This window comes from Pezoporus occidentalis, unplaced genomic scaffold (genome assembly GCF_034315485.1).
Source record: "Pezoporus occidentalis ecotype Australia unplaced genomic scaffold, CSIRO_AGI_Poc_V1 ctg153, whole genome shotgun sequence".
NCBI lineage: Eukaryota > Metazoa > Chordata > Aves > Psittaciformes > Psittacidae > Pezoporus > Pezoporus occidentalis.
Window position 1 is genome coordinate 478,012 of NW_026913350.1, and position 27,968 is coordinate 505,979.

General features: G+C 47.4%; 1 protein-coding gene across 10 annotated transcripts in view; it reads right to left on the reverse strand.

The window, feature by feature from the left end:
- Positions 1-387: 387 nt before the first annotated feature.
- The window catches only part of HIVEP3 (HIVEP zinc finger 3), a 243,563-nt gene continuing 215,982 nt past the window's right edge, over positions 388-27,968 (reverse strand). For 9 of the 10 annotated variants that reach the window (XM_062611392.1, XM_062611393.1, XM_062611394.1 and 6 more), the window contains 4 exons: positions 24,641-24,816; positions 16,146-16,244; positions 7,866-8,926; positions 388-5,089 (listed from right to left, as the gene is read on the reverse strand). In XM_062611392.1, coding sequence (XP_062467376.1) covers positions 4,196-5,089; positions 7,866-8,926; positions 16,146-16,244; positions 24,641-24,816 — 2,230 coding nt within the window. In that variant the 3' untranslated portion in view covers positions 388-4,195. Of the gene's footprint in view, positions 5,090-5,886; positions 5,952-7,865; positions 8,927-16,145; positions 16,245-24,640; positions 24,817-27,968 lie in introns of all 10 variants that reach the window. The other variant, XM_062611398.1, reaches the window with a different exon arrangement.

A 27,968-nucleotide genomic window follows, 5' to 3' on the forward strand; every position in this document is an offset into this window, starting at 1 on the left:
ATCCAACCCCAGGGCTCTGCAGAGGTTGGCTTTGACCAGTGAGCCCAAGCACTAGCCAAGGCATGGAGCTTTATAGACACCAGTACTGCAAATGTTACCTCTTAGGAGCAGGTGGTGAAACACATTTCTCAGTCATAAGCTGTAAAGTCACAGCTACTTCATCGTTACTTTTAAGGGTTTCCTGCTGCAGTTCCTGGGTATCCAGCCAACAGCCTGTGAATAATTGAAGCTGACAGAGATCTGCTTCAAGGCATGGGGTCGTTCTGGGGAGCCAACTGCCTCCCTCTCCTCCTCCCATGGTCTGCAAGATACCAAGCTCTGTAGCCTTGATAAAAGAAGCTGAATTCATGCTTAAGCACAAAGAAGTTACTGAAACTCCAGAAGTGCTTAAGCTGAAGCCAATGTACAAGTGCTTTATTAGCTCTGGCTATAAGGCTTGGTACTTAACAGGACTGTTCAAGGAGTTAAGAACATGGGCCAAGTACTCAGTGCAGAATGATTTCTTGGATGCCAGAGCACCCGTTTGCCATTGAGTACCTGCATTCATGAGAGCTACACAAACAGCTTACCAGGGAAGGAAAGATCAGAGTGGGGTTTTGGCTGATGAACCAACAACATAACAAAAAGGAGCAGCCAGTCTCTGGAGGCCACGTGCCCTCATGGACTACGCATTTAAGAACCTCTTCCATAAGGAAAGCAGGGGGTTTTATTTCCACGTGCTGATGAAAAGGAAGGGCTGGGATCTGGTTTTTTAATTTCCTTATTTGCATTATGAATACATTCTCTTGTAAATAATACTGCTAATTGCTCTGCAAACTGTCTGTACTGATACAAACTTCACCACCCCTGCAGCCCCTGCAGAAAGTAAAGCAGGATTTATCATCCCTACTTTGCAGACAGAACATTCACCCAGAGTGATATTAAAAGCTGTGACCTGCAAAGAGCTTTCACCAAGGGCGGCATGGGGAAGCCAATGGGTGCTCCGGGTTGGAATGGCAGCCACCAGTGATGGCTGGGTCTTCACCTCTGTTTTAACACACAACTCTGACAATCAATAAGTGGAGCTGCATCACTGTGCTCCTTGGCTGAAGATGAGGCAGAGGGGAGACATGAGTTGCACAAGGTCACACTATGGTTTCACAGCAGGGCTGGGGCTGCCCTCAGGGACACCCTCTCTGCCCACAGACAAGATGCTGGTGCCAGTGCAGAGAACACTCTTCCCATGGAGCTCTGAGCTGTCAGTGTGAGAATTAGCCCTTAAATATATGTATATATATTTGTGATCCTTTTTTGCCTATCCAATAGGCCATATTGCGCCTGTTAGGTACAGCATGAAGCACCATTTCACCCCAGCCAGAGCCTCCCCCGCTGTGCCTGCAGCCACTCTGCTGAGAAACCAGACTGGGTTGAGACCCAGATGGGAGGTTTGCCCATCTCCTGAGTTTTCAGCTCTCCCTGTCTGTGCCCAGTCCATGACTACCAGGGGGTTCGTATGGGATCTGTGGGCAAAGGCATCCGGATGGTCACACACACCAGTGGCTGCCAGTCTGGATGCTCTGCAGCTGCGATGCAGAAAGCTTCAACTCATCTTGATCTGCTGGAAAAGCTTTAGGTAATAATAACAATAAACCACAAAAGCAAGGAACCAATGGAATGACTTCAGGGGTTTGTTGGGCTTTTTTTTCCCCGCTCTGTCCAGAAATGACAGAGGAGAAAAAAAACCCCACCCCACCATCTAAAGTATCAACAGATCAAGGATTCAAACAGAGTTACAGAAAGAAGCCGAGCAAATTTGATCTAGCCCAACGCTCATGTCAAACGCACCTAAACAAAACCAGGACTCTGAGTGCACAACTGCTGCATTATTTTTCTTTATGTACAATTTCAATATATATAAATATATAGATATAAAATTAAATACAAAAAGCTACCTTGGAATAATGTTAAGAGTGTGACAAGGGTAAGGGAGGGGGCAAAGTGGCAAAAGCCAGGGAAGTAACAAGTGGTGGATGGTTCCCAGGGATGCTCACACTGAGCAGTCCACTCCAAGACATCTTGATATTAAGCACATGCTTAAAACCTGAGTAGGATTTAAGCTGATGCTTAAGAGTTTCATTGAACAGAGCTGCTTCACCGAACTGAACTCTCAGACCCTGCTCCTGCCCTGGGATCTGTCCAGGCTTGAAAGCAAGACCAGCTTCCAGGCTTGGGGCCAAAGAGGGAGAGATGGGAAAAGGGCAACTTGATAAAAGTGCTAATTAAGGTATAAATGGGTTCTGGACATTGTTTTGGTCAGTGTCACAGCCTTAATGTTATTTCCACGATATCTTCTTTTGTACTTAATTCCCTTGAAAAGAACAGAAGGAAACCCCCCAAAAAATCACAGAAGATCATTAAAAAAAAGTCTATTATTTGCCCGTGGAACGGGAACAGTTCATCGCTCACCAAGTCTGGCAAAGGGAAATGTTCTTAGTCAGGGGGTTCTTTGATTTCTTTTCTTTTTTCTTTTTAATTATTTTTATTTTTAGTTAAAAAGTGTATCACGTACCCGATAAACCAGAGCAGCTCTGAAAGAAAGAACTGCTCCACCGCTTAAATAGCAATAGCTTTTTCTGTTAAAATAAAACCCAAAAAAAAGAGGTTTGTACAGATTCCATAGACCAGAAAACCCTCTGAAGTAGTAAAGAACCTGCCGTCTGCTAGGGCAAACATATACGGAACAGTTGTATCTTAAAAAGTGTATTAACATGACAGAGAGGAATGGCTCCATCTGGTCTCTCTGTATTTGGTATCGTATCTATTGGCAGTAGAGGCCATTGCTCTGCTACGGATGGTCATAGTTAAAACTTTGCTCTGCCAGAAGTTCCTGTGCATGCACAAGAAGCTGATTGCAAACATCGACCGCTCAGCATCGTCACTGGTTGCTTCCGAAACACCAAAAATAAAAGGGCCCATCTGCACCAGAAGACTGCGCTGGCGACGTTCTGCTTAAATAAATAAATAAAGCGAAAACAAGCCATATAGTTACTCGTGAGTTACGGAGCCTCAGGCGTGCAAACGAGCAGAGCACAAACTCCTCCTGCATCCCTAGGGCTCAATGAAGCCGAACCAGCAGGAGCAAGGCGGGGACAGAGGGAGCTTGTCCGCGACTAAAAAAAATGACAGAGGAAAAATGGTTGCAAGGCTGAGATTAACCTCGTTGTTTAAACAGAGGGAGGGTGTTTACAGAGGGCTCCAAACCCCACAGAAGAAGGGGGTCAGGCACGGGCAGGACTTTGCCGGGCGGCCGCGCACGCGGGGTGAGAGGATTAAAGCAAGCAGGAGGCCGGCTCGTCCAGCGAGAGACACCATTCCTGGCACTGGGTCTACATTCGATACATCCCTGTGTTCTTGCAGGTAAATCTTTGAAGAAGAACCTTATTTTTCTGTCCCTTTTTAGGAAAGTGCTTTGATGGGTTCTGCAGGAGGGAGGAGGGATGCTCAAGACTCATTTTCTCTTTTGAGTGACAATTTCTCTCCCTGCGAAGGAACCTCCCCTACTCAAGGAAGTGCTAGTTTCATTTACAAGCTCAGGGTAAACACGTTTCTCAAATGTAAAGCAGTGTCAACTGTTTAAAGCACAACCATAGGCAAACAGAGGGATGCGAGAAAAAAACCAAGCACTTTGGGAGAATTAAATAAAGCATGTAATAAATACGAATCATAAACTTCTGTACACAGGAGCAAGGGTTTGGTTTGGTGTTTTTTTTTTTCTTTTTTTTTTTTAATCATTTAATCAATATAAAAGAGTTTTTCTGTTTTGTTTTTTTGTTTGTTTGTTTTCAGTGCATCTTCTTCCTCTTAAAATGCTTAACCCTTTCCTTTCTGCATCTCTCAGGCCCATCATTACGCACACCGAAATGGCAAAAAAAAGACAAAGGTCTAACAAACCCCTTTCCAAAAAACTGTAAAAAAATATTCACAGCCTCAAACAGTTTTGTACATTTCAAGCAACAAAAGGTATAGAAAAAGGCACAAGTAACTGCATACATGTGGAGATAATACCAGACTGGGACAAAGAAAACCAGGAATCTTCCATGGGTTTGGTCATTCACTAGAGTGCTTCTTACAGCGATGATTATACTAAAGGAAATAGTGTTGAAAATGTCTGTTGATTTTACATTGGAAGCCTAAAGGTGGAACAGATGGTGGAGGCTTAAGTACTTCCCGTGTTTTCATCCACCTTCTTTTGAGTTTGACCTAACTCTGCGTGCTCTGGGTGTGGACTGCTCTTCCTGGAGGTTCCCCCTTGGTGACTGGGCTCTCCAGAGAGGTTTCTCCTCCGGCTGGAGAAGGGCTGGGCGTGCGGATGGCTCGATGAGGGCTCTGAGAGGCAGCCGGTGCTGCTGCTTCGGTCCAACGGCTGCGAGGGGACGTCTGAGATGAAAGTGCAGGATGATTCAAAAGAAGTGCTCGAGCTGCCAGATTGCTTCTTGCCCGGTTTTGTCAAGGGTTCTTCCCCGCTCGTCGAAGGCTTTGGAGAGTGCTCGTGGGATGCGCTGGGGCTGGCTGGGGATGCCGAGCCGCCTGCCTGCTCCGCGTGGCTAGACTCAGTGAACATTTTTACCCTGTATTCCTCCTGGTCTGTCTTTTGCTGAAGCTCACTAGTCCTCATTTTCTCTTCTAAGTAACCACTGCTCGTAAGCTCTGGGGACAGCGTGTATTTAGAAACCTTTGCAACCGGGGAGACAGATGCTGATGATGGCTCCTGCGGGACCTGCGGTTCCTCGTCCCTTTTAGGAGCTTGGCTGAACTCTGCAAAGCTGCTGCTACCAGAGGCAAAGTATCCCACTTGCAGGGACATGACTGAACTGGGCACCAAGCTGGGATGGGTGCTTGGCCTCGCCTGGACCATCTGGATGCCCCCAATGGGAATCATAGGATATGGGGTCCTTGTGAGCTGCTGCGAATGCAACGGGAGATGGCTGAAGACATTCTCCTCCCCTCGGCTGGGAGCATGGACGTGTATTTCATGAGGCGCCTGCAAGGGTCTGGAGCAGACAGGCTGCGTGATGCCAGGTGAGCATGTTGGGCTTCTTGTTTCTATCTTCTGCACCAGAGAGGGAAAAGAAACAACTGAATCAGTGCAATGCACAAGTTACAGCATTAGCATCATTAATGTTCACTACAAGGATTGGGTTTTTTAGTATTTCACTCTATCTGAGGGAGATTAATCAACCAAACAGGATTTGGAACCCCAAACCTTTAAGGTAAGGAGCAACACAACCCACAGCATTTGCCTTCTGCGTATAAATATGCCCACGGTCTGTTGGGGCACAGATCCAGGGCTTGGTTCAGCCTTGGATCATTATAAAATCATAGAATGGTTTGGAAGGGACCTATAAAGGTCACATAGTCCAACCCCCTGCTATGAACAGGGACATCCTCAACTAGACCAGGTTGCTCAGAGCCTCGTCCAACCCGACCCTGAATGTTTCCAGGGGTGGAGCATCTACCACCGCTCTGGGCAACCTGTGCCAGTGTTTCACCACCCTCAGAATAAAAAGGTAGATGTGATATCTAGCCTGAATCTACCCTCTTTCAGTTTAAAACCATCACCCCTTGTGCTATTATCAGAGTTGCCTCTGAAAGCCTGGCAGAGGATGCCAGTGTTTCCTGCCATGGGAGCTGCTTTGGATCCCTTTCAGTGCTCTGAGAGCCCAGAATAATGTTATCTATTTTTATTAGGATCACATCCTTACAGCTGCTAATTGAAGGATGGTTTGTACAGAGGGAGACATAGCATTAACTCTCATTTGACACAAAGCACACCCATCAGTGTGGTCCCCACCACCACCCTCATGGTGTGGCCTATAGAAATCAAGTGTTAAGACCCTATCATTTTACCTTTTCCTCTTTCTCTCTCGGTGCTTCACATAGTTTCCTAATGTACATCATGGAGAGATATGTGGCTAAACAGAAATGGATTAATTAGTGATGAGGTTATAACTAAACCCCTAAACAGGACTCCCAAGAAGAGGAAGCAACAGAAGTTGAAATCAACTTTCCATTAAGATGGGGTTAGCTTTAAAAGTTGAAGATTCACTGGAGGTTATGTGTCTTTGTAGGGTTGTGGAGAATTGATTGACCCCATGGGCTGGATCTCTATGAAGAGGTGACAGAGGAAAGCAGCAAAAGAGAACAGAAGGGAGAGAAAGCAAGAGCCGCTGAAGATAGTGCATACTTGTTCAGCAGTTACAAGCCCAAACACTTGCTAGATCTCACTTATCCACATGAAGCCTTGGTAGAATCACTATGGGATGCTGGGACACCCCTAAACAAATTGTCTCAGTGGTGAAACAGCCACCAGCCCAAGAGACTACCTACTGCAAGAGGCAGTGGGAAGAGAGATGGTCATGGTCAGGCCTGATGCAGAGCGTCGACAGAAAGCCTTACACTGAAGCTAAGCTGAGACCATCTCATGGTTTTGGATCTGATAAATCCACCTCTGATCTTTCTTGTAGCCTTACCAGGGATACAATTCCGCAAGGAAAGGCCAGCTGTCCATCTTGCTGATAAATGGAAAGTTTTCTGTTCGAGTCTGTCATTACTTTGGAGGCACATGAGAAAAGCAACAGTGATGACTGTGAATAAAAGGAACAGGAAGATGGAGCAAAAAGGTGTGAGAATATAAGTTACAAGGTGTGAATGGGTAGATAAGCAGGGGTACACCATACTGACTTTTACTGTTGACAAGGGAGCTTAAGGGATTTGCTACAAATAGTGGCAGTGTGCAGTTTTCCTGATAGAGATGCTTTAGAATTGAAGGACCAGAGATTTTCCACAAGACAGGAAAAATTAATAGACAGGAAAGAAAAAGAGCATTAAAGTAAGCAAAAGTTTGAGCTTAAACCAAGGGATTTTCTCTGAGAAGGTAAGAGAAATACTCAAAGTGGAAAGCAGAAGGAAGGCAGTGCCAGAAGAAGGTATGTTATCATAGAAATGGAAGAAATGCATACAGGGCAGCGTGGCTTTCTGGAGAAGACCCGGGTCAGCATCTGCTGTGACAGGTTCTCCAGGGCTTTTACAAAGGCATCTCTCTTCCCAGCGTAGCCCATAAGGGCTTGAGTCTCTCCTCACACCAGTTTCACAGCAGAGCAACTCCAGCAACTGAATCTCATGTTCATCAGCATACGAATTACAGCAGATCCAGGCACTTGTGTAGAAACGAGAAATGTTCCACCAAACCCAACATCTAATTTGCCTGGAGCAGTGGGAGGAACATGCAATTTTCCTTTACCCATAGGATTTGGTATGTCCAGCAGAGAGATTAAATCATTTTCTGGACCCAGTGGGATCCACCTCTCTGTGCTGAAGAGAGAAGTGAGATGAAATCAGAGATGGCCTCAGCAGGTCATTCAACACAGTCGGTTGCCTATGTACATAGCCCATGAGCCAGCAGGAGAGCGCAATGGCTAGTTCAGCTCTCATTCAGTGGTTTCATTGACCAGAGAGAAATGGCCACAGCTTTCCCCCAGATGGTGAAATCTCAGAAATGGGTATGAAAATCTGAGGGGAAAAAAGCTTTTTAGTGACAACTAGTCATTATTAAGGTCATCCTTACTGCTTGGCTCAGCAGGAGACCGGTTGGGTCAGGAGTGTGAATAACTCCTTGGAGAAGGGGCAATTTTATTTCTCTTCAACTGAGATAGGCAGGACCACATGGGTGCAAAACCCATTGCTGTCCATTGTCACTTTTCTCTGGGTTACCTGTGACACCAGCCACGATCAGAGTCACTTGTGCACTTCTGCATTGCAACCTTCATCAAAAAACATACCAGAGAATGTACTGCAGGGACTAGGAGGCAAGAGGGGCTTGAACTTACCAGCTTGGACTCGTAGAGCTGTATGTTTTTGCCAAAGAACCTGTGAGGTAGAGGCATCGAAGATAATATCCCATGCTGGGCTTGATATGAGCTTTGAACTTGGTCATCTGCCGCTGATTTGCTAGTACCAGGCAAGTCCTCTTTCCCGGGGGATGGATACCGAGGCGGCTCGGAACAGCCTGGAGACAGGACTTTCTTCAGCGATAAATACCTGACTGATGACATCTCTCTGCTTGGCGACGAGTGCCTCGCAGGGGAGACCTCTCCTTCTGGTGGAAGGTATGTTCTTGGGGACAGCTCTCTTCTGGGGGATAGATGCCTGCTGGGCGACAGCTCGAGTCTTGGTGACACACATCGCAGTGGAGATGCCTCCCTCCGGGGAGACACGCGCTGGCAAGGAGACAACCCTCTGCCTGGGGACAGGCACCTCAGAGAAGACAGCTCTGCAGTGGGTGAGAACCGGTTCGGTGAAGTTTCATTTTTGGTTAATAGGTGCTTTCTGGCTAGCATTGGTCTGCTGCTGCCACCACCTCTGCCAGAGTCCTGGCTCGGAGACCACCTCTTCCTTGGGGAGGTGTCTTTTGAGGTTGCCAGGTCCATAACTAAGGCCATCTGTGGCCTTGTGACAGACTCCCTTTCAGCAGAAGCCAATTGTTCGGTGGAGGTCAAAGCTGGTCTGTGGAGACTCAAGAAGCTGTGGCACACAGCAACGTCACTGCTGTCTGCTGACCACTTTGTTTCCAGCCCTGAGGAGGAGGCCTGCTGGCCTTCACCTGCTTTTTGGCTGCTGGAAACAGTTTCTTGGGCTAAGGACAATGCTGTTTCGGTGCCTTCCTCTTGAGAAGATGGAGAGCCACCTGAAGAGTGCATCAGGAGGGTGGTATGTTTGCCTTCCGGCAACTTTAAAGGTGGCTCATCTTGGCTCTCCTCTTCCTCCTCATCTTCCTCGTCTTCATTGTCATCATCCTCGTCAGATTCCTCTAGGTCTGAAAACTGGTGTTCTTCAATTGGCTCAGATCCCTCCCGCCCCTCAGAGTCCTGGAATAGGTCTTCACTGGTTCCTGAAGGAATGGGCAAACAGAAAACAGAGATAATGGGCAAACAGAAAATACACATACAGGGACTATTTTTCTGCTAAATCTCCTCAGAAGGGGACAAGAGGGGAGAGGACCTGGCTATTTCATAGCTTCTTCTGACCATTGGTTGCAATGGTGCCTACAAAATATCTACAGCTACCAAAATACAGGGAAGTTGCTGGGATAACCTCTCCCACCCTCCACATGTTGGGCCTTTTCCTGCCTAGATTAAATGGAAGTTAAACATTAGCAAGACAACTTCTTGGAAAGCAAACAACAGGACTGAAAGAACCTCTGTGGATTTTCCCATCTTTTGGTAAATTCCAGTTATGATGCAGATGTTGCTTTGTAACAGAGGAGTTTGGAGTCTGGCTGCGCAAGGCCTTTCACTGGGATGCTTTGTAATAAGAGCTTTTAAACGGTGAGAAGTCTACAAAAAAAGCAAAGCCTAAAGGGTTTGAAGTGTGCAGGTGAGAACACAGCATCTCCCTTCTACTTGAAGGACCAGCAGAAGCCGTGTGAGATCGGTACCACGCTCCCAAGCAGACTGGTGCAGCATCACCCACTGCTCTGCTCTGGCTAATGAAAACCTGCGTTTCCCCCTGCCAGATGTGCACTGATCCTGGCAGAAGTGCAAGCTCAGCCTGGAGAGGTCCATCGGGAACAGCCACTGGATGTCACTGTAGCTCAACAAAATCGCACTGTCAGGAGGTTTCCTGCAAGCCCCCAGGGCTCATGAAACACTCGTTTCTCACACTGCTTGTGCCATACACCAAGGCGACGGGTGCAAAGCTGATGGCACATTCTATCGCAGCTTTGGAAGGAAGGAGAGTGCCTGGATGCTGCTCTGACACCTGCACGAAGCCGTGTAACTAACTGCAGCGCTGCTGGCCTCTTTACCCCGTCAGTTCAGCCTAGGACACTGTTTCTCCTCTGATGAACACTGAAATGGTTTTCCATTTAGAGCTGCCATCTGTCAGCAGGACAAGCCGGAGGGGAAATTAAACAGAGCTAATGCTGAGGCTGGACCACACCTGCCTGCAGCAGGCAGAGTGGTTTTCTGAAGGGGACGTGGCCACACAGTGAGAAATCACTGTGATCTAAGGATAAAAAGTCTCATTTTGCTTACTCCAAATAGCAGGGGCTTGGTAATTAGTGCTCATGAAAGTATCAGGCATTACCACTGCAATGAGACATCTATTTTACCATTATCCACCCAAGAGACAGCCTGAAACGCCTCCCATTTGCCCCCCACCCCGTTTCAAAAGTATCTGTAACTGGTCTGCAAAGCGAGAAATACTTCAGAACTCCTACAGCATCGAGTCAAAGCCATCCGCTCTCCACCAAGAGGCTGACTTTGTGAAATGCTTGTGTGATGATGGTGTTTGCTGGACCCCGGATCCAGCGGCGGGTTGTTTGCAAACTCCCCAAGGAACCGAGTTCAGAACAAACATTATTCCAAACAACCAGCTCTCTCAGCTGTAGGGTGAACTGCGCATATTTCTTGCTTGGCAAAGGAATGCATTTCACTACTGGAGCTACAAGCTTGTCCCTGTCTCTGGCTTTGGGGTTGCGGATGGACAGGCAGCTATAGCCCCAGCCTCCACTGAGTGGCTCTGAGAGCCTTGTGCTGTGTGGTCTCCTTTTTAGGCCCCAGTCACACAACAGACAGGCGCTGGCCAGGTCAGAGAGCAAGGGCAGAAGTGTGACTTAGGGAAATGTGAAGGCAGCTCCGCACTGGGGACTTGTTTGCATTTGCCACTGAGGGAAACAGTGAGCCCTAGGACAGCCCGAAGGGAATTGGCTTTGGCATCCTAATGCGCTTCTTGCAGGCAGAAAAGAGAGCTCAGCTCTGAGCTCTGAAATGCATCTTCCTGAGCTAATGGGCTACGAAAGGGCAAATCAGGAGAAGACAGAGAGGGAGACATGGAGAAAGGAAGGAGAGAGGGAGCTACTGAAAATGTGCCCTGTTGATGGCTTCGTTTGAGGGTTGCATTTCATCACATGCCTGCTATTCTAAGGTTATTCTACCAAACCTACTTGTGCAATCACACCAAGCGCAAACAATGCAGGAGTGAAGAAGGATACTCAAATCTCCTTTTATAGTAACACCCCTCACTTTCTCCTGCCCCTTAAATAGAAATAGAAACAATCAAGTGAAATACAACTCTAGTTTAAAATAATCCAGGGAGCTTTAGGAACTGCTGCTCCCTCCCAGCCTGCCCCCAAAGGAAAGCACGGCAATCTCCCTGCACTGGTTTGTGACACATGGAAATAGTCTTCCTTTTTTGCTATTACTCTTATTATTTAATTAAAATAGCCCTTTCTAGGCTCTGTTTTAAGGCAAAGAAGACAGAAGATACACCGTGGTTACACAGAGGAAGGCTCTTTGCAAGCCACTGCTCTGAGAACAGGGGATGTGCGATGCAGCTGTGATCTCTGATTTCTCATGCACCTTTCTGCATTTCTGTTGTTTTCTCATCCATCCAAATAGCCCCAACCATTCCAGTACAAAATGCCATCTTCTGACCATCTTCTTGGCTGCTTTATTTAGTATTTACTTGGCATTTGTGAGTAATGGGCCTCCTTACTCCTGAGGCGAATAGCTGAAATCTCAGCAGAAGCCCAGTGTTAGCTTTAACCAGGTGATAAAGAACTTGGAAGGGAAGAAAGGAAACATCCTCCAATACCAGGCCTTCCCATTTCCACCTTTCTGCATTCCTTCCTGGCAGACCGTCCCCTTTACACAAACACAAATGGTCTTCATCAATGGGAGGAAATGGGGACTGTATATTTTCTGTAACTCTACAATTACATAGATTGCTTGTATAATGCAATGAAGTCCAGACTGCACAACACATTCCAGCGAGCAGCCGCACTGCCAGCAGCAACAGCGGGAGAGGAGTCCCTAATGAAAGCTAATGAGTTCCTCTCCTCTGCAGTCCACATAGGGCCCTTCCTTGCTGGGCTTAGCAGGTGTCCAACCACCACGTGTTCAGCCACAAGCAGTCAGGGACCGATGATTTGATGGTGGCCATAAAAACAGTCCCCCAGCTGACGGTCCCATCCTTCCCAACTGAGTTGGAGATGCAGAGCGGACCTCTCTTGGGCTTTTGCTTAGACCTACTCTTCCCATAAGGCCAAAGGCTGAGACCAGCTCAGCTTCATCACCTGCCAGACCTCTGTTTTCACAAGCAGAGTGCCCCCATGAACAGGCTTTCAACACCCTGCTGAGTGCACTGCTATTAACCCTGTGTGAGCACGGGGATGAATGACTGAAGGAAATGATGAATGAAAGCATTCCCCTGGCCCGGTGCAGTGAGCCCTTGCAGTTCTGTCCTCAGAAACCTGCAATTACGTGCAACATAAATAGGACTTGTGACTTGCAGGTATTCAAAAGCGAAACTCAATTAATAGGATTCATTAGCTCTAATTGGCTGTAATGGAAAGGTTTAAAATAACAGTTGTTCTTTCCAGAGTTGTGCAACCGACATTTCAGGAGCCACTTTCCTCTTTCCCTACCCAGCTTTGAGCTGCAGAGGCATCCCTGATGGGTGGTACAGCAGCAGGGAGAGCTTTCTGGAGACCATCGGCTAATCAGTTCTTTTAAGTGAGTTCCTGGGCTAGGAGAGCTCTCCAGCAACCCCACACGGGAACAGCCTCCCACTGCTCACACCACCCCAACACCTTCCCCTTGGGGCTGCTATTGCAAAATCCCTGACCAGGTTTTCTTTTGGCCACGCCACTCTTTGGAAAGGCCACAGCCGAGTACAGCACGTCTCTGCCTGATCAGGAGGTTGCTCTGAAGAGCTGGAGGGAAGCCAGGAGTCCAAGCAGATTTAAAGGGAAGCAAGCCATCCCCTGAGGCAGACAGCACACTGGTGGCCAGGTTATTCTTAGCCTTGGTTAGATGGGAGAGCCCTTTGTCAGTCCCTGCACATGTCAGGGAAGGCACTGTGAAAGGGGGCACAGGTGTCTGGCAATGCTATAGGGCTCTTTATTTCTTCCACCTCCTTGTCCCCTGGCCAACCAGCTGACTGCCCCTGGCCTTAACCAGCCCCTAAGCCTGAAAGGGCACGATGCACTGCATTGGGGATCACTGAGGTTTGGGACTGGTCAACCAGTGGGACTTCTCAGGTACCTCCTAGGAGTTCTCTGCTGGCAAGGTGAGCCATGGTCTGTTCAGGTCAAAACCAGTCTCATCAGCCCTCCAAACCATAGCTGCCCCAAAGCAGTGACCCAAGGCCTGCAGCCCCATCAGGTTGCTCATCCGTGCCTCCAAACCAGGGTGGCCACATCCAATCCCTTCTGCAGGAATGCTAATTCCTAAACTGTGCTCAGCATTTTTGTGGACGTGTGGGAGATTCCCTGAACCACAGATACCTTGCTGATTGCTCCTCAGTTTAAGTTGAGATGATGCTTTGCTGGTGCCTGCAGATGTCATAGAATCATGGAATGGTTTGTGTTGGAAGGGACCTTAAAGCTCCTCCAGCTCCAACCCCTGCCACGGGCAGGGACCCCTTCCACTAGAGCAGCTTGCTCCAAGCCCCTGTGTCCAACCTGGCCTTGAACACTGCCAGGGATGGGGCAGCCACAGCTTCTCTGGGCACCCTGTGCCAGCGCCTCAGCACCCTCACAGGGAAGAATTTCTTCCTTATACCAAACCTAAATCTCCCCTGTTTCAGTTTAAACCCATTCCCTCTTGTCCTATCGCTACAGTCCCTGATGAACTGTCCCTCTCCAGCATCCTTGCAGGCCCCAAGCACAGTGTAATTAATGAGCATGGAGATACCCCAAGGACACAGCACACTGCATTTGTGAGCTTCAATATCCCAAACCTGAGACTTAAAGCACCTCGGAGGCTGCCCAGGCTCCCCCAGCCCTGTGAACCACCTGCACCACAAGGGAGCAAACCCCATTCCCACCATAGGGAAAGACACGTTGTGACTTTTAATTACCTCTGAAGCAGGGAGCACGCGGCACTGCCCATGACCCGGGAACCAGCTCCTTTCCCAATAAAGCCTCTGATTGACTTGACCCCAGCAGGGGAGCGGGGTGATAAGCGCTGTTTGTTGTTCCTGCTGAGTTAACATTCCCTGGCTCCCGGCTCCAGCACTTGCTCAGCTGATGTTCGCTTGACAAAAATAACCGTGGCGCCGGGTGTTTTGTGCGGCTCATTTTAACCCATTGTCAACAAACCCTTGCGGGCTGCGGCAGAACGAACCCCAGTGATGGGGGAATCGGCATGGTTTGGGGTGAGACAGAGTGGGGGTGAAACAGGAAACGGGGGGGGGGGGGATGCTAAAGGCAGCCACAAGAGCTGCTTTCATACTGGGGTTTCTGGGGCGGCAGCCAGGAAGGGTCAACGGTGCTGTGCCCAGCCTGCAACGCAACGCAACGCAACCAGAAACCACCACCCGGCTCCGTGGCACTGGTTTACCCAGGAATAAAGGCACTGTGACAGAGGCAGACCTGTGCTCCCAGAGCCTCCCTTCGTGCAGTGTTTCCTACCAGCACAAATGACCCGCAGAGCACAAATGCAGATGACTCAAACTTCATGAGGAGCTGAGATCTGCTCTCCCTAAAGCTTCTTCCCCATCATCCCTGTGCTGCGGCTCCAGGCCTGAATACTCAGGGTTTTGCTAAAGGAAACAGAATAACAATCGTCAAAACATCTAACTGCTCCCCAGGGACACATAACTGAGCCCTTCACAGCTGTTGGGCTGCAGCTTCCAATAACTCGGGTAAAAGATCCTTTCCTAGCTCAAACAGCCCAGCGTACGTAAGACTTCCCCATGCTCCTTCATCTCCCGGCTTGGAAATCTTCCTCACCTTCCCCTCCCAGCATTTCGGATGGATAGAAGCGCTCATGGTCATCACACTCCTGTCTGATGCTGCCCAACATCCCCAGAGATGTGCTTGGGATGACTTCAGCTGCAGATACTATAAACCAGGGTGGATATTGCTAAACGAGAGAGTCATGCGTCCTGCTCAAAGAGCAGGCAGACTCCTGCATATACAGAGCTTTGGGCAGGCTTCGTGTGTGTGTGTGCTTGTGCAGAAGTAGGTGAAAGAAATAAGCAGGTGAGTCAGGGTAAATACATCTTGTAAAGCACTGGGAATAATGCCATTAAATGTCAAAGCAATATCTTATTTCAGCCTTGCCGGCTCTTTCCCTACTGAGAAACCTTCCAGATGATTTCTGGCCTGGGTGATTCACCTTCATCCTACCCACAGAAAGGACCCATGAGAATGAGGGATGCAGGAAGGAGCTGCTTACACCCCATCCTGGTATGCTGAGGTCTTCAGCAGTGGTGCAGGGTCCAAGCTGGGCTTGCCTGCAGGGACAGAAGCAGCTCCTGCATGCACCAGTCCCTCCAGACACAGCCCAGGTTTGCACTGGTAGTTTGGAGTCTTCTGGGATCAGCCCAATACAGGAAGATGGGCACTTATGGAAAAGTCCTCCTCCAGTGACCCTTTCAGGAGGAAGGTATCCTCTGAATCATTAATACTCCTGTATTGCTGGAGCTCATCCCCTCTGCAAGAACATCAGCACAGCCTGCACGGGCCACGCACCAAAGCATCACCCCCATGCTCATGCTCATCACTTCAGCTCCAGTAAAACATGCTGTCATATCCCAACCGAGGTGCTGGGACTGCGTTTTCTTCTCCACCCACCACACTGTGCTTGCAGCAAAGTCGAGGTTCACAACCTTATGCAATGCATCCTTGCGGATGGGTCTTGTTTTCCTGCTTTTATGGCCAGGAGAGACCCAAAGCACATCAGGGAGACCCTGAACTCCCTGCCAGAGATACCCCAAAATACCAAGCAGCACTGCCTCATGCCACAGATCTGCTATTTATTCTTATGTGTATAGCCCATATGCAGAGCGCTGGATCAAGCTAAGGGTGCTCCCTGCTCTTCACTCTTGTCTGCAGCCAGCCAAAAGACTTCAGACAAACATGCACAACCCTCAGCAGGGAGACACAGGCTCACACTGTCCCATGGATGCAGCACCCCAGGATGGCCCCATAACCCACCCTCTGCAAGCAGAAATTCACTGACTCGTGTGCTGGAAGGAGCCTGAGTGAACAAAACCACTCCCCATCTTTGAATGGATGATCTATGGAGCACATCTCCTCCCTGAATGGATGCTGCCCTCTCTTAACAGCAAGAGCAGGTTTATAATGTGACAGATTTTACCTTCTTCAGCTTCCAGATCCACCAGTGAAGATACCAACACGCCCATCTCCTGACATTTTTTGCTGTGGGCCTTTGACTTCATGTGTTTAGTCAGATTCCCTGAAAAGAAGCAGAAAACATATTTTGCTCAATATGGCTCTTTTTTCCCCCCATTTTGCAAGCTCAGCAGTTCCAAGTTAATAATTTGGCTCTGAACCAGACAAAGGAGGCCTCTGACTCTCCCCAAACCACTATCCATTGCAAATCCCCTGTGACACAAGACTAAGTCCTCCCTTTCATTCCTCTGCTGCTGCGCTGGGATGGAAGAGGAGGTGCTGGCAGGGTTGTGAGATGTTTCAGGTGTTGTGCAACCTGAACAAACAGTTGTGGTACACATTTGGGTTTGGAGGCAGGGAAATCCTGGCTTGCTTTCAGCTGTGATGGTGCAGCAATGAAAAATGGCAGGAAAGTAGGGAAGAGAAACACATCTCAATCTAGTACCACCTCCCACCTCATCCCAGCACACAGGGTCACCTGCCTGGAGGTGAGGAGCTCCTTAGCACCACAGGGTGAACTGCTACTACCAAAATGAGTGCTCAAGGTGCCAGAAATGGGTTAAAATCCCCACAACCACCCCACAGGACGGCTCAGATGCTCTGGCAGGCAGTGCCAGGCTAAAGTTCTCTGCTCCCTGGAGCGGGAGGAGTCCTGGGCACCCTGAAGCCCCATGCACCAGGCTCTGGCAGCACTAATGAGGCTTCATCCACTGGGATGTGGGGGCATTGGTTACTGCTCCAGGGCAGTGTGATGGGATAACTCATGGGCACAGCGGCACCTCTCTAATTCTAACTCCCACATTACAGGCAGGTTAATTAGACAGCTATTAACCCTGCTAATATCCAAGGGAAATACTGAACAAAGGGGAACCTCTCTTGAGGGGGAAAAGGTAGGAAGGTGGAATGCAGAGAAATACAAAGGGTAGGAGAAAAAAAGCAAATATGTCCTATTTTTCCCTTTCTTCTCCCACATTTCTTTATGGGCTGAGCTGCTGATGAGAAGAAAGCTGGGCTCTTGCTGAAGCTCCACCAAGGGCTGCTTCATATCCCAGCAGAGCCCCAGGAGCTGGCTGAGCACTCCAAGCTCACCGCAGCAATATTGATGTGCCACGAGCCTGTCTGTCAGCCAGCACCTGAGAGCAGGGCTGAGCACAAGGCTTGTTTTTCTCACCAAAATAGAAGAGGAAAAAAGGGATTCTCACACTTTATTCTACCCTTCAGCTGAGGACTGAGGTCCCTTGGCTGGTATCCTCAGTCTCCCAGTCCCTGAGCTAGGTGGGAGTATAAGAGGGCCTCTATCAACCTCTCCTCCCGCTGCTCTGGATAGTATAAATAAATAAGCAACCATTCACTGGAGCAGAGAATTACCCGTGATGCCCTCCCACCTCAGAAGAGGGCCATAACCATCTAGCTACCAAGTTAAGTTTCCCTTTAGCCCATGAATTATTTATTTAGCCCATTTTGTACAAAATGGAATAGCTCCAACAGGAAAGACCGAGAGAGACAAAGGCTGACTATATATCCTTGTGTAGCTGGCACCCATCTAGGATGTGGATTCAAAGGATATTTAATAATTTAAATGCAGCATAGCAGCTCCAATAAGAGAGATGCATTATTTTTCAACTTCATGTCTAAATACCCTTAGGCCCAGGGTTAGGACACTCGGGTATGAGGATGAGGGCAGCTTGGCTCAGGTCCTTGCTCCGAATCAGACCTCTCTTTCTCCACTTTGGACCAGGGGTGTTGCTCTGGACCCAAAGCCACTCAGAACTTTGTGTCCAGTTCTGATGAGACAGATGGACACAAGATCCAGTGAGCCAGGTCTGGATCCTGGTTCACATCCACAGATCCAGACAAGATCATGCTCTCATAGACACCCCTGATCCCGGTGAATCACCATTGTTTTAAAGTGAAAAAATGCTTCACCAAAAACAACGAGTCCAAATTGTGGCCTCATGGAACTGGAATTCAATTTTGGACCTAACTAGCAAAAAGGCAAACTGACTCAGTCTGTTGAAATCGAACCCTGCTGCTGCCTGTCCGTCACACACATCACATCTTGGCTGGCAAAATGACCCATCTTTGTGCAGTTACCACAGCAAAATCCCTCACTGGATTCCCTCCAGTGACAATAAACACAGAAAACAAGCCCAAGTAATGGTGTGAGAAGGAGGGGTATTGGTTAACCTGTGGTCTGTGGCACCTCGGGAATTCAGCTGTGATCCCCATGGTGGGAAGAGTGGGGAAGGGAGGTCCACCAGGCATTTTAGTGCTCCCATTATCCTCAAAGCAAGCTCATAAATCCACTGTGTTACAAGCATCTGGTTTGGCTAAACTGGAAGGGCATAACATCAATTACTTGAGGGGTCGGTGGATGCAATGATTTGAGCAAGACTTGGACCTCTCCATACTCGAGGGAAGGACTCTGGTCCTCAGAGGCATCCAGAGGCCACCTTGGCCACTTCAGATGTCCATATACACAATTCCTCCCTACCACCTGCGCTCCAGTGCCATTGGCAGCACACGCACACTCTACCCTTTTGCTGCTGAAGGGCTTGGGCAGACACTTCTGCAGCCTGCAGCTCTGTGCCCATCCCTTCACTGCACCTCTGCTGTGACTCAGCTCCACCCTGAGCAATAGTTTGACTTGACAAGCCTTCACTGTCACTTCCCTTCTTATTGTCTTTCACTGGAGGCAACGGTCCTTGTGCAAGGCAAGGCCATGGCTTCTCCTCTGCCTTCCCCACCCAGGCTGCCTGCACAGGCAATGCCAGCCCCCCCCGTACCAATGAGCTTATGTGAAATACCAAAGGCCCAATTCATAGCAAGCGTTGCTTTCCTTCCCCTTCCACTTCTTTCTGCTCTGCTTCCCATCTTCCTTCATCCTCATTTGGTCTGATAAAGCGATACCCACACGTGCTGAGGAGCAAGATAACCCTGCAAAGCTCTCAGTGCAAATCCCCTTGGTGCACAGCCTATCCATGTCCAGCTTTCTGCATGCACGCCATGAAGAAATCCCAACAAAAGAGGGATGCTGCTATCTTTTTAGGGAAGGGAGACTCAACAGGCTGGATTCTCATCTGCCCTAAGCTTGCATCATTTTAAGGAAGTTAAAAGCTCGAGGCTCACTTACACCATCTGAGAAGTTGAGTTATTAACTTGGGAGCAATTTGGAGGACAATCATATTTATCTTATCAGGATTCTTCTTACAGTTTGTGTTTTTAGACCCCTTAATTAATGCTGGCAGGATTAAATGCTAAAGTCCTTCGGCAAGTTTCCAGTAAAATCAAACACCACTTTGCCTAAGTAAAAACTGGATAGGAATCCTACAAGGAAGGACTCAAAGCTTCTTGTTGCCTTAAAGACTTCTGGCTCGCAACTTAAAAAAGAAGAACCAAACCCACTGAGCATTGCTTCCTTGGAAACAGTGGGAAAAACATACTTGGAGGAGCAAGAGAGAAACCAACAGGGGGGGAAGCTGGATTTCAAAAGCAGAACAGTATCCCAAGCAGGTGAGGGGTCCTCACTAGGAGTTGTTTACCAAAAAGGTCCCAGCTTTAAAATACACTGGCTATATATAATAAAGCCAGGAACCAGTGGAAATTGTGACCCCATCCCAACCACTGCTGCACTGGAGGACACGCAGTACCAGCACAGCACTCTCATTACCCCTGCTTGGAATTATGTAATAGCGGCTGCTTAAGCTCTTCCATGTTGTGAGGTCTTATTCTGGACTTAAAGCAGCTTAAGTACTGGTGTTGTTTTGAGAAAGCTGGAAGTCTAGTGTTCCAAAAGCACTTAAAGCAGCTTCATAGGGACCAGAAGTGATTTCCCAGTTAAATTTAAAGAGGGAAATTAATTTTTCAGAGTATCCATGACCGTATTTTTCAAACGTTAAAGCAAAACATAGGGGACAGAAACATGAAGATCCTTGGAAAAAATGATCCTGTCTATCCCCAGGCGTGCACCACGATTCCTATTTCTCCTCTTAAATGTGAACAATTTAACACCAGCAAAAAAGCTCCCAAGAGATTACCAGCTGCATCATCTCAGCATCCAAGGTGATGCTGTGATACAGACATTCACAGCTCTGAAGGACTGACGGGTTTTCATACTCCTCTTTTAAAACACTATGCAAGGAGAGCAACAGATTCTCTTCAAGTAGCAGACTCCCATTTTGCTGTGAGACACACTCACACACAGAGAACCAGCCACAGGCCAATGCTCTTCATCCCAGATAAACCCTTGGAATAGGTTTTATGTGCGACAGGCTTTCATTTAGGTCTTGGCATGGAGATACTGTTCCCAGGTGAGACTCTATGAGAAGGAAAGCTTTAATTTATGTAACTTATTAGGCAAAAGATTTCAATTTAAAAAAAACACTGTTATTATCTTTTATTCTTATTGACTTAGATATTAAAGCGGAGAATCTGAAGATCTGCCTGCCTGCCTCTATTAATAGAGGCTATAAAATGTTAGCCTTCTCCTGGATCAAGCCTATCAGCTTGTGTTAGCCAAAGACTAATCTTCCAGAAAGGTGCCCAGGCTGGATTTGCAGATTTCAAAATACAGGGAATTAGCATATTTCCCATTGAGACTTGTGCTGAGCCTTAATAGCTGCACTGTTTAAAACAAATAACAGCTAATATTTCACTCGAATTTGCCAGTTTTTTACTTCCAGCCCTCATTCCTTGTTATTTTTTACCTTTCCCTGGGAAGTTACAGAGCCTTTTTGCTCACAGTGTTCCATGTCCTGTCTGGACCACTGGGCCATTTTCTGTTCCCAGCAACACGTCTCACGCCACATTGCGTAAGGCAGCAGGCAGCAAATTCCTCAGGATAACTCCATCCTCTTCTCATTGGAGGTTTGTGACATCCAGAGGAGCAGGGGGAACAAAGCCTCCTCTTATCAGTGGCTCCAGAGGCATGCTCAGACCCTTTCCCTCTCCCAGCCGCTGAGGAAGGGCCCCAGCACACACAATACAGGGGCAATCTGCAAATCTCTATCTCAATCTGTGCTGCTATAACAGCAGTTAATTCTTCTGGAGCTTCCAGCCAGTTGGACCCGGTCTGTAGTTTCCAGAGGAGGCTCAGCAGAGCGCTGAGTCTGCTGGAGCAGTAATAATAATAAACTGAGCAGCCATAACCTTGCCTTTAAGGGCTGAGGGGGTAATGCATTTAATACATTAACATGTTCAATAACCTCAGTGCCTGTCGTGCTGATTTAAGGAACTGAAAACTAATTTATTAAAGGAAGACTATGGCTGAGGACATGAAGAAGTCTGGTGTCTGGAAACTGTGAGTGGACCAGACTATCAAATGGATATCTTCAGCCAACAGGCACTGATGTCCTTTACACAGGCACCTTTTAAATTAATATGAAGTTCCTTGTCCCTTCTGACCTCCAAGCAAAGGCAACAGCATTCACACAGCGGGCTGCTCCATACACTTCGTCCAGAAATGTAAAGCAATCTTAAGTAATCAGGACATGCGAGTCTGATGTGAGTCTGAAGGAGGACAGAAAATAGCTGTGGAAATGGATAATGCCTGCACAGGGGGGGAATGGATGTGCCAGCACTGATCCACATCCCCAAGTCACCCAAGAGTGCGCTTCCCTCCAGGTTCTGGAGATGAGTGACAAGGGAAGGCTGGTGGTTCCTGTGTCCCCTCTGGGAAGGTGGTCAAGGGAAAAGCTCTCCCCGACCTTCTTGAAAGGGAGACTTGTTAAACTGCAAGGTTTCCTTCATTTCCTTCCTGGTAAGAAAATAATAAAGAAGACGCTTAACTTCTTTTAAACAACCTCTTGGAGGCCATGGTAACAAACCTCTTAGGAGAGCACTACTACAGTGGAGGTAGAGACACCTCATTAAAGAGGCACATTTCTATCTGGTCCAGAAACGTAAAATCAAATAAATCCTTACAAACCAAATTTCCAAGGCTGCTGTTCCCATCAGCCTGCTGAGCACCCAAAAATCCCAGGGATTTGCTTTAAAATAAGAACAAAAAGGAAGAATTTTCCTGCAGTTCTGTAACCCGAAGGACCAGCTCTGCTTACAGGGATGGAAGTGCACAAAAAGCAGACAAACAGGGTCATTAGCGAAAAGGGGGGAAATATTTAAAGCTCTTTCTTTTGCAGTTTTCCCAGTTGTTGGAACACTGGTATGGAGTTTCCAGGATGGGGAGAGGAGAGGGAGAGGTACATTTTAACCAGATAAAGATCCTCATTAAAAATAATAGTAAAACAAATGCTTAACTGCTTCCAGCCTACTTGAGAGTTTAGAGCATTAGATCATGTGGGAGATATCGACCACAGCCCAAATGAAGACAGCTCCACAGATATCCCCCTTGAGTTTATGCTGAAGGCTAAAATTCACTTGGGAAAGCTGATTTCTAAAGGAGCTTCAACACAACTTGTGTTTTTCGCAAGTGCAGCCCGGTAGTGAGAGCTCCAGCTTCTCCATTCTGCAACTAACTGTGGTTGCAAAACTGCCTGCCAGGAAGGAGGACCCTAATGAACCAGGGCACAAACAAACCGATTCTAGACATCTGCAAAAGAAGCTGTGAACCATCCAGTTCTGCAAACCCTCTGTCACCAACAGCAGTGGTTCTGTAGCTGGGCTTTAACTGAGGACTTTATCAGCACATAAAGTTGATCTTTTCCTCCCTTTCCAGTGACTCTTCCAAAGAACCCTGTATCCCCATCAGTAAAACAAACAGCTGCAAAGTCATGCGGAGTATAAGCATGCCCATAGGACACAGCCAGGGCTCTGATTGTCACCCCCTTCCAGCAAAGAGCCATCTCCATGCAGTTCCAAGTTACCATCATCCAACTATTTGTCCTGAAATCACTGATCTGTGGAAGCTCTTCCCCACTCATGCATCCGTAGGTAAACTGATAGTTTTGCATTTAAATCCCAACACTGGGGTTTGCTTTTGAAGGAAGCATTTCCATGCCGCCTTCCTCATGCAAGTTTCCTGCAAAGCTGAAGAAGGGAAGTCCCCTGGAGGCAAGTGTCTATTTGCAATGTGCAATCAGCAGTCAGTGCTGACAGTTCGTGTGCTTCAAGGAAAAAGAGATGAACAGCAAAGCAGCTAGAGAAATGGTGAAAAGGATGGTTTGATTGCAGCATCCTGAATAAAAGCCTTACAGAAGCATGGTGGAAAGCAAGGTGAAGTGACTGAAGAGGCTGAATGGATTCACCTCTCAAAGGAAAACCTCAGAACAAAGTAACAAAAGCAAGAGGGAAAGAGAAAGAAAATGAACCAGAAATAGCTCCGGGCTGGGAGGGAGAGAAAGAACCACTGCTCAGATCTGCTGCATGTGTCTGACCAGAGTTTGGCCTCTGTATCACTTCCCCATGCTCACACACACGTAGTGATTACCAGCACACTGGTTCCCAAAATCACCCGCCAGCTTTACCAGCAAAGTCATCAGCTCCAGACACTGACCATCCTGAATCACCTGGCATCTGGGTCACTTGTCTAGCATGGACGTGCCCCCATTGGCACGTCAGGGTAAGCACACGTGCCATGTTCCACACACCCAGAGCTTCCTCACCCCATCTATGCTGTGCCACTTCCTTGGGTAGCACCGTTTTTGGGGGGTTGATGCTCTTGTTGAGTAATCGACAACCGCAGTTGTGTTATCTTCTGAGATTTGCAATGATGGAGCTACAGATACTGAGCATTTCATATTCATGTCGAACTAGAACCAAGAAAGTGAACTCAACATCTTTATTGCAAGACGTGCTGCAACCAAAGATGGAGGGGAGATCTGCCAGACTCACATGAGAAGTTAAGGGAACCTGGGCACCTCCAGCACTTTTGAAGTCTTTACCCACAGTCTCTTGGAATAGACTTTTTTTCTGCATGTGGTTTTGCACTTTCCTGATAGAATTCACTCACACACTCACTGAAGCAATGATGAGGGTTACTTGCAAAGAGTATCTGGTGGTAGTGAAATTGTGGATCATTAATGACCAGATGTCCTGGAATGGAGGCTTTAAAAGAAGTCTACTGATATGATATAGGAAACGTGGAAGCTACATGCAACTGCGAAGGATGAAAATGTGCAGCGCAAACAGATCTGAAGAGCATAAAAAGCCACCCAAAGACTGTCTCCAGGTGCTCGGTCAGAGCATGCTGCCTGTACCCAGGAGCAACTGCTCTCATTCTGAGGTGCTTTGGTTTGTAAATCCCTGCCAGTGAAGCTGCATTTCAGGATCATTCCCTTTAAGAAGCACAGATGGGATGGCACAGATGCTGTGCTGCAGCCAGTGCTTTCCACTGGTCATCTTCTGACAATGACAGCCAATTTGAGACTCCCTCATCCCCCTCCCTCCAGCTCCTGGGCTTTTCCAGACCCTGGGAAGGCTTTTCCTTCCCCTTCACCAGTACCCCCGAGAAGGCTTGTAAGTCAATATACTGAGCAGAGGAGCTAGGAGCTGACTGTCTCTTACCTTTGGTTTTAAAAGCAAAGTTACAGTACTTGCAGACATATGGCCTGACGTCTGTGTGCGTGCGAATGTGTTTCTTCAGCATGCTGGGTTTCTTGCAGCGAATTCCACACTCCTCACATACATACTTCCCTCTTCCACGGCCTCGCACATACACATACTCTTCGTTTGATTTGTACCTATGAGCAACAGGTGTCATGATAAAAAAAAGAAGATTCCCACCTCAAAAGTTGTCACAACTTCCCTAGATTAATTCAACGCGTTACGGACGCCACCGCTCCCGTTCCGCATGTGCTAGCTCAGGGTGATCAGGCTCAATTCAAACTACCTTCAAAAGCTTTTGCCCAGATGCCTAATTCCTCTTCTGGAACGTGTTCTTAGGTCCTGCTTCTCTGTACAGACAAATAGCCCAAATTCTGAGTAAGCAAATGTCCTGGTTTTCCCTATCCTCAAACACAAGCTGAGGCACTCATAAAAGCCTGAATAAGATATGTCACAGTCCAGCCCGGCTGCACGAATCATTTCTCTGTCAGCCTATGCTGTGTTTTGAAGTGTACATAGTGTACATAGTACAGTCTGTCACTGTACTATGCAAAGTAGTGAGCATCACAGAACACACATCCTACTTAAACCTCTCATGATACAACCATTCCCACCCATCGTGACAATAAAAGCCATCTGAGAAGACTGCAATACCACACTGCAAATTATGGTCCCTGCATGGGCTTCTGCTAGAATGACACCCAGAATGGACACAAAGAGAAGAAAGCATCCACTTTTTAAATACACTGTGCTAGCACTAGATGTGAACACTGCAGACTCCAGGCTCCTTTCTCTTTGGCACAGTACCATGACTTAGGTTTAGCCAAGAGAATGAGATTGGTCATCCTTCCTTCACATTGTATATTCATTTACTTTCTGTCCATGCATTAGTGTATAGGGAAGGCTCCATGATGGGGGTCTGAAAAATATTGGTGAGGCTGAGACAAATCATTTAGCCTCCTGCCGTTTAGCAAATAGAGTCTGTAATTTCCTGTACTTGCAGCACATGAAGAGTAAGGTAACGTGAAATTGGTCCCCTCAGATTTTTAAGAAGCCAAAGTTTTGAAGCATGGTACTTCTTGCAGCTCATTTTTCTATCCAGGATGAATTATGCCCAAAAGCAATCTCCAAACATCTACATGTGAAAATCAGGTCTTCTAAAGCACCACCATCAGTCACCTTTTAGTATCTTCCCAATAAAGCCACATGTGGGGGAACAGCTTGTATTTCTGTCCTTCAGCATCAGCAGGATTTTCCTAGACCATAACCAGCATCATCTGGTAGCCCAAATATTCTCTTCTATCTCTTGTAACTGAAAACACAGCAATGGCATCTACCCAAAGAATCAGCAACAAAAAACCACCAAGAATCAGCACCAAAACCCCTTCAATCACAAGGTTCTCGTTATTTGGCCAGAGGGGACTGAGATAATATCTGAAGAGCACACACTGACTGCCAGCCTCCACCCCAGCATGTCCAGCTATCCACATTTAACCATACAGATACATGCAAGGAGCTGTTAGGGATGGCCAATGTCCCTTCTTCATTCAGTCAGTGACTTGATGCTAAAGGAGCAAAAGGAACCCAGAAATCCTGATTTCCCTTCTTCTGTTCAAATCTGGATTTGAGGCTTCCTTCTGGCTCTCCCCTCTTTCTGTCATTATGCTGGTAATCACCTTGCCATTTAAGAAATGAAATTGCTCCTTTATCAGCCTTGTACTTATTCTACCTTTAATTACACTCTCACTTGGCAGTCTCTAAGCAAGTCCTTTGTGTCCAACAGTCCTTTCGTCAGCCTCATTAACGCTATCAGGGCTGGCTTTTCCTGGGTAAAATGGGCCAGGTGGTTTAATCTGAAATCAGACATTGCAGTTTATCTGCCACTGTGTGAGCCTCAGCCATCCCTCAACACAGAGGTTTTTCTACAGCTCCCTGAGACCAAGCGCAAAACACCTAGGGAGAGGAGAGAAAGAGAAAAAGAAAGGTAACCTAAAATAATACCAAACCAAACAAGGAGAAGAAAACAGGGGAAGTAATCCTGCCGTAACATAGAGAAGGCTGCTGCAAATGCCATCTGTCTGCATGGAAGGCTATAATATGTTTATGGAGATAATTACTTCAACATGACGCTGGTATCTCTGTGGATCTAATACGCTCATATGATTTGCATCAGAAAGACAAATCAATGACAGCTCACTTCATGTGAAGGTTTACCCTGGACAAAGGATGTCCCTGCTCCGTAAGGTTTGCTGTAACCAGATCCCTCTAATAGCCACAGTTGGAGTTTGTGTCAGCAAATCTGGGCTTCTCTTCCAGAGCACTGTGGAATTCATAATCCTGTAGTTAGCAACTTACACCTCCTACAGTGTCACAGCTCCCATCTAATACTGAGATGATTTGAAACCCAGGAGGCTAACTGGCCATTATGAGCTCAGAGGCTAATTTAGGAAATAGCTCTTTCAAACAGACATACAAAAAGATATAAATTCCGTTATTTGTTGCATTTTTGGAACCGTTCTTTGCTGGGCTCTGCACATCTGTTGAATTCTGTGCAACCACTACAAACGCTTTTTAGAGCACGAGGAACTGGCAGAGCCACGGCAGCATCAGTACTACCACAGGCAGCACCAGATTCAGAGACTTGATGGCCCCAAAACAGGCCATCACTGCCAGGAGCCACAAGAAACCCAACAATGGGAAAACATGAACCTGGAGAAAGCTTTGTCTCAGTTCTTTCCCTTAAACTTAGTTGAAACCTAAAACCATGAAGCATTTATTCCTTTGCAGGCTTTAGAAGGCTTAGTTCTTAGCATTTGCTGTTACAAGTATCTGACTATCCTTTTTAGCCACAGACACGTCTATTTCTTTCTCAGTGCTGTGAGCCACATCCAAAATCCTCATGTGGCTGAAAACCACACGATAAAACCTTGGAGAGCAGAGAGGGAAGGAAGTCTGGTGGTTCACAGGCAGGAAGGGAGAGCAGGTTTCTGGGGGACTCATTGCTTCACACAGTTGGGCTGAATCACCCCTTCTCTCCTGCTTTCTACAACCACTGGGAATTCACCTTGCCCTGCAAAGCCCTTGTTGATGTGGCCTTGCTCATTAAAGCCTCAGCACGGCAGCTACATTTACATTATTTGCAGGTCACACACAGGCAGCCTCATTTTGTGGCTTTCCAGAATGTGAAGCTCAATGATGTATTATGGTAACGAACACCCCTGCTAAGTTCTGCAGCCACTGAACAAGTATTTCCTCGACTGGTTTTGACATTTGTTACACTCACTTGTTT